Genomic DNA, 6588 nt, shown 5'->3' with positions numbered 1-6588 from the left:
CAGGGAAGAGGTGTGATGGTTAATTTTACACATCAACTTAGCTGGGCTCTGATGCTTACGCGTTGGTCAAACACCAGACTGGATGTTGCTGTGAAGGTGTGTTTTCGATGTGCTGAACATTCAACATTTAAATCAGTGGACTTTGACTAAAGCTAATTGCCCTCCAGAACAGGGTTGACCTCACCCTATCAGCTGAAGGTCCCAAGAACAAACACAGCAGTTTCCCTGAGAAGAAGGAATTTGGCCTCAAGGCTGTCACACAGAAACCCTGCCTGAGTGGCCAGCCTGCTGCTTTGCAGAACTCAGGCTAAAGATGGTGGATCGACTCCTGCCTGGACTTCCGGCCCGTGCCTGCCCTCCAGATTCCGAACTTACCAGCCCTGCGATCACGTGAGCCGAGTCCTTAAAACGAAACCCCCTTCTCTCTGTACGTAGCCTATTGTGTGTATCTCTAGAGAACACTGACTGATGAAGCAGGGATCGCAGGCTCAAGGCCGCCTTTTAATTCATCAGGGCTGCACCTGCTCCCCCCGGACTGCAGGGGAAACTGCAGAAAACTCCGTGGCCCGGTGGCCCCGCCCACCCTTCACTGGCCGCCACCGCCCCGCTCGCCAGCCGACTTCCCCGAAGCCTCTGCCCTCAGAGCCACTCCTCCTCACGCCTGTTCCAGCTCTTTCTACCCGGATCTCTCCCTCTGTGAGGCCGGTTCCCCACTGTCCATGCCAGCCCTCGGATCTCAGAGCCAACCTAGTGAAGAATCATGAGCCATTCAGAAGCACGCTGCCCAGTATAAAATTTATTATAAAACTTCAGCAAATATAAATATCCAGGCGCCGTTTGGCGTGGAGATCACAGCACAGGAAAGACCACAGCCACGTGCACGCTGGCGGGAGAATGTCGGAGGCCCGCGTGCAGCCTGCCCTTGGGAAATCGCCAGCCTTCCTTCTGAATGGGTGTTACAGAAACAACCTAAATTTACAGAAGAAAATTTTTTAAAAACCCCGCGACATACAAACACAAAACCCGGGCTCCCAGGTCATCACTTGACGCCTGCCCGACTGGGACCGTCCACGAGCCCTCAGTCGGTCCGCAGGGCTTTGCTGTAACTGGTAAGTCTCTGATTCTGGCACCACCTGTAATTCTGACATTTGAAACAGAGAAGCATTAAGAAATGGGTTTAAATTGGAACACTCACTTGTAAATAACTGAGAAAGATAAAACATAAAATATGAAAATTCTCTCCTCCAGCACATGAGGCTGAAAGGGACAGAGCACCGCAGCAGGGAGTCCAGAGGCGAGCTCCCCACTCGGGACGGAGCCCAGCTCCCCCGGCTGGGCTGGTGCCCCCCAGAGCGACACCCAGTCTGGTCGGGGCCCCAGGCCCCATGCAGAGAAAGGGTCTGGGTTGGAGCCTGGAGCTCATCCCGCCTCCAGGTGGGAAGGGGCCTCCAGGTAGGGGGAGGCGGGCAGCGGGCATCCGCAGTGGGGGGTGGGCATCCGCAGTGTGGGGTCAGATGTTCAGTTCTTCTTCCTCCCTTCTGGGCCTGCCTTCTTAGACGAGGCTCCGCCCGGCCAGGGGCAGCACGTTGGGTGTGCAGCGGCCTGCTGGGCAGGGCACCCGAGGCCCGGCTTCACAGCTCCCCCTCCCCGAGAGCATATCTGTGTGCACCTAGGGATGCGCTCGCACACACCAGTCACACACACATGCACACGCGGTCATGTCGAAGAGCCCGCGACATGGTTTTCCTCCCTCCGGCTTCCATCTGCCTCACTGGTGCTGGAGACGGTAGCTCCTGTTCCCGGGAAGCAGCTGACGCGGCTCACAGGTTGGATCGGGAGCAGGTCCTGCAGCATTGCTGGCTGTAGAAGTGGTGGCTGCACACCCCGTGCTGGGGCACCAGGGAGCACCAGGGGAAGCGGTCCTCGCAGAAGGCACCTGAAAGCCAGCAGCCCCCGTCAGTCCCCTTCCCGTGTCTGCTGCCCCGGCTAGTGACTCGGGCAGAGCGAGGTATACCCGTCATCTCCCTGAAGCTGCCGACGGGGGGCTGGGGCGTCGTGCTGACTTCACAGGACCCTTCTTGGAAGGCCCCTGCAAAGCTGACACTGTCTCCTTCTTGCGCTAAACCCACCCACGTAACCACCCTCCGCCCGAGACAACGGCCCTCTGTGGCCTGGACTCCAACTGTCGCGTCCCTGATGGAGCCCGACCACTCACGCTCCTCCAGCTCCATTTTCTCTTCCAGAAACCTTGACAGGCAGATAGGCCTGGTCCCTGCAAACAGCCCAGGCACTGAGGGCATGTGCACAGGGACGGCGCTTAGAGAGCACCCCAAGAACGAACTTGGGCAAAGGCTGCTCTGCTTCAGACTGCCCTCTCTGAGTGGAGTGGGCGTGGGCAGCACTGCCCTGCAACGGCAGCCATGCCTTCCTAAAGCCAGACCGACCTCACAGCCTCCCGTGCCGTGTGTGGGGAGGCGTGAGACGCGAGGGGTCTGCTCTGTGGGCCACTTTGGGGGAAAACTGGAGGAGATGAAGAGGGGTCCAGGGTAGCGGACACGAGACCCTCTGGCCAGTGGGCACCTCTCTGCACAGCCCCCTTAAGAACCGCCTCAGAAACGTGACAGCCCCACCCAAAACGCCAAGGGCAAGCTGACACTCACCTCTCTTCTCTGCGATGGGGCAGAAGTGAGTGCTGCAGGCCTGGGAGGCTGCGGGCTTCTGGTGCACGGGGCAGCCCGAGGCCGGCCGGCCGCCCGCCAGGCACCGCACGGACCGCGTCTGCGCGCCGCCCCCACAGCTGGCCGTGCACTGCGGAAACAAGCGACGGTCACCCCGGGCCCCCTCGGCCTCTGGCCACCCCTCGCCTCCAAGCTGCCCTCTCCACCACTCAAGGGGGCCTCTCCCTGCGATTGTGGGGTGCTGACCAGATTCTGGATTAATCCCAGGTATGGACACTGAGTGTTTTTGAGTCATCAAGGGTCGGATGGACCCCAAAAGTGACACATATCTGGGGATACAGGCTGTGGGTCTGGAATCGTGGAATGCCATCACCAAGCCAGGCTTTCCGGCGCCCAGACTGGGAAAGCTGGACAGGCCGAGTCCCGCAGAGACATGTTGACACTAAGCCCTTTCTGACCCCACGTGCAGGGACCCCGGGTGCCTGGAGGTGGCCACTTGCCCGGCTCATTCACACCCTCTAGGGAGCGCTGTTTCCTGAGGCTGAGGCCCCCACACACTGAGGCACGGAGCCCAGTCAGACCCCCTCTCACCAACTGGCCAGGTGCGCACCTCACAGACCACAGCAGAGGGCCCCTGTGAGGTCCCCTGAGGGCAAGAAACCTGGAGGGACCCAAACCCACAGCAATTCATCTGCCCCCAAAGAAAGCTACTCAGGGTCTAGGCTGAATCAGGGCAATTGTGCCCCAACAAGGCTGCTGGCTCAAGAATGTTAAGAATGTACACAAGCACCCGATGGCACTGTGGATACCCTGGTGCACGGGGGAGGGGGTCAGCTAAAGGCTTGCTTAAAGATAAGAGCTCCACGAGTCTCTCCCTTTATTTATCACCTTCTGTGGACCTCGGTGGTGCGTCTTTAAGTCTGGAATTTCAGCCACTGTAACTTGTCCCAGAGACGAAACGTCTACTCAGCTTAGGATGGGATAACACAGACCTCAATGGCTGTATCCCTTACGACTTCTGCTCTAAACATAAATGGCACTGTGCACTGTGTACAATGGCCAAGACATGGAGACAACCCACAAGTCCATTGACAGATGACTGGATAAGGATGACTGGATATATATGTATCTACACAATGGAATACTACTCAGCCATAAAAAAATTATATAATGCCATATGCAGCAACATGGATGGACTTGGAGACCATTGTTCCAAATGAAGTAAGCCAGAAAGAGAAAGACAAATCCATATGATATCACTTACATGTGGAATCTAAGAAAAAGACACAATGCACTTTTTTGTAAAACAGAAACAGAGTCACAGACACAGAGAACAAACTTATGGTTAGCAAGGACAAAAGGGCAGGGAGGGACAAATTGGGAAATCGAAATTGGCACCTCCTGGGGAGGGATTGAAATGTTAGGTATCTTGACTGTGGTGTTTCCATTGGTGTAGACATTTATCAGAATTCATCCAATTGAACCTCTGAAATATGTGTAGTTTACTGAACAGTAGTTACACCAAAATAAAGCTGTTTAAAAAAATAAATTATGCAATGAATTTTTGTACAAATTCAATTGGTCCCAGATTCAGACTCCCTCCAACGCAGGCAGCACGTACGGCGACCTTAATCCATCGACGTCAACCAGACGGCTTTTTATTTCCGGGCACCCTCATAATTAGAAGAGGATGAGGGCACATTATTAGAGGCTGGATCAAGGGTGCAGGTCTGTGATGGACTGACCGCAATCACCCAGACCAAGCCTGCTCTAGTCTCCATGTGTTCTGCACGAATCTGTGTGTCCGTCTGTGTGTGTCCGTGCGTGTGTCCACGTGCACGCCTGTATGTGTGGGTCTGTGCGTGTGCACACGTGTGTTCGATACAGCATCGCAGCCGTAGTTGCTGAGGAAGAAAACCCTGCTGATCGGCTATGACATGGCTCCTTGACTCTCAGAGCCCAAGGGTCCCCAGGTCAACGTGTGCTCGGGCCTGGTGAGGACCCCGGAGCAAGGCAGGAACCCCTCCCACCAGCCCTGAGGAACACTGGGTCTCTGTCACGTAGAGTCAGATAGTCCAGCAGGCGTTCAAACTTAGGACTTTCCAAGACCAAGTTAGAACGTGAGCCCGTGACGCTAAGCCTGAACGACCCAGGTGAGTGAAATGGGTCCTGCCGGGCGACGCACCATGAACTGTGCACCACCGTGGGGACGAGCAGGGCCACTGAGACCCCAGGAAGGCTGCGGGTCCAATAACAGAGCCTGCCGTCTTCCCGTTATTACCGGAATAACCCGTCTGGGGCAAAGCTGAGTCAGGCACTGGCCGTGCGTGTCTGCCCCACAATTTCCCACAGCTGGAGGGCACAGAGCCGTGGGTACAAGAGTTCCTGACAAACATCGCCTTTGAGTTATTACTCCCCAAAGTTACGGACTCGGAACATAATGGATGAGTCCCGTTAGATAAGATCTTCAAGCAGCTTAGGATAAAAATGACTTGCCAGACAGACAGCTGGACTATTTCAGGCTGATGAAAGCTATGTGAGATGTATTTTTAGGAGCTTTAGGTTTTGGTTTAAATGAAGTAATGGTAAACCTGGTTTTTCTTTTCTAGACTTGCCTTAAGTCTCTGAATTGAGTAGAGGGGGATGAACCCTGGCCTGATTCAGTTCCAGAAGCCTCAGTCTCCCCGTTGGCAGGGGGACAGTGGTCTCCGGGACCACCTCTATCTGTCTCTGGTCCACACTTCTCAGGAGACGGAGAAAGGGAAGCTTCTGCCCTGGAAACAACTCAGCCCAGCTTCTGGGTCGTCTGCCCCCTCCTCTTGCTGGAAAGCCTGCTCTCTGCACCCGGAAGGAAACCGAAGGGCAAAGGGTGTCGCCAGTGATACTTTTTGATCTACTTAAAGTAGCAAACGCTTGAAAAGGATGTAATTGCAATGTCAATGTCCCCTGCTCCAATACCTTAAATAACAATTTCTAATTTAAATGCCACCTGGGGAAGGAGTCGTATATTTCTAAACTAAAAAGCTGTGTCCAGTTTGAAGACAAGAGGAGCAGGAGCAGCCCAGAGGGCAGTGTGGGGGGAAGTTAACCACCTGCTGCCCCCCAGCACGTGGACCCCACTCCCATTGGAACCTGAAGCGCTGAGCAGCGGCTCCGTCCTCCCACCCTGCCAGGCCTTGCAGCCCCCCTACCTGAGACCAGGGCGAGGCAAACCAGCTGGCCCGCGGGGGGCCTGCGGCAGCCAACAGGGGGTGCTTGGGGCAGGGAAACGGGGCGCAGACGCGTTCCAGCTGCAGGTCGGGCTGCGGCAGGTGCAAGCACTTCTTTGAGGCCAGCTCTCGGTACTTCCCAGAAACGTACTTCTCAACACACTTTAAGAATCTTGTCTGTGTTCCTCTTTCACACGTAACAGAGCACTAAAAAGACAAGCAAAGATGTGAGTGATTTCTACAAAATGGTTGAGTCAAAATGCTGCCCGATTCTATCTGCTGGAACATTTATATGAACATTCAGTGGCATTCCAAATTCTGCTAAGTGGCACCTGGGCATTTTAAAAAGGCGTTACAGTCTCTGCCCTAAAAAAGGCAGACCTCAAGGTCACAGCGGCCTCGTGCTGGGGCGTGAGCTGAGGCAGGGTGATCAGAAACTGTGAAGGGGTCATTCCGGAGCTGCCACTCCGCTGGAAGTTAAAATGTTGGGCTGTACCTGATATTAGAATGCCATGAAATCTAACACCCAAGGACACTGTTGGGCCACCAGGCGGGCTCGGAGGTCCTGGGGAAGGTCCCAGGAAGGTCCCAGGAAGGTCCCGGGGCCCGGCCTGGCTGCCTTGGGCTGAGATGTCTTCAGGTTGCTGGGGGCAACACCTGCCCAGGACTGGCCTCACACGCATGCTCAGATTTGGCTTCGG

General features: G+C 55.4%; 1 protein-coding gene across 2 annotated transcripts in view; it reads right to left on the bottom strand.

Moving 5' to 3' along the window:
- Positions 1–260: 260 nt before the first annotated feature.
- ADAMTS16 (ADAM metallopeptidase with thrombospondin type 1 motif 16) overlaps positions 261–6588 on the bottom strand; it is a 156933-nt gene continuing 150605 nt past the window's right edge. For both annotated transcript variants that reach the window (XM_010970363.3, XM_074355981.1), the window contains exons 21-23: positions 5870–6094; positions 2661–2808; positions 261–1936 (exon numbers count right to left, since the gene is read on the bottom strand). In XM_010970363.3, coding sequence (XP_010968665.3) covers positions 1821–1936; positions 2661–2808; positions 5870–6094 — 489 coding nt within the window. In that variant the 3' untranslated portion in view covers positions 261–1820. The remainder of the gene's footprint in view (positions 1937–2660; positions 2809–5869; positions 6095–6588) is intronic.

This window comes from Camelus bactrianus, chromosome 3, assembly GCF_048773025.1.
Source record: "Camelus bactrianus isolate YW-2024 breed Bactrian camel chromosome 3, ASM4877302v1, whole genome shotgun sequence".
NCBI lineage: Eukaryota > Metazoa > Chordata > Mammalia > Artiodactyla > Camelidae > Camelus > Camelus bactrianus.
Note: the sequence above shows the minus strand (reverse complement) of the source record. Positions and strands in the feature narration are given on the sequence as shown.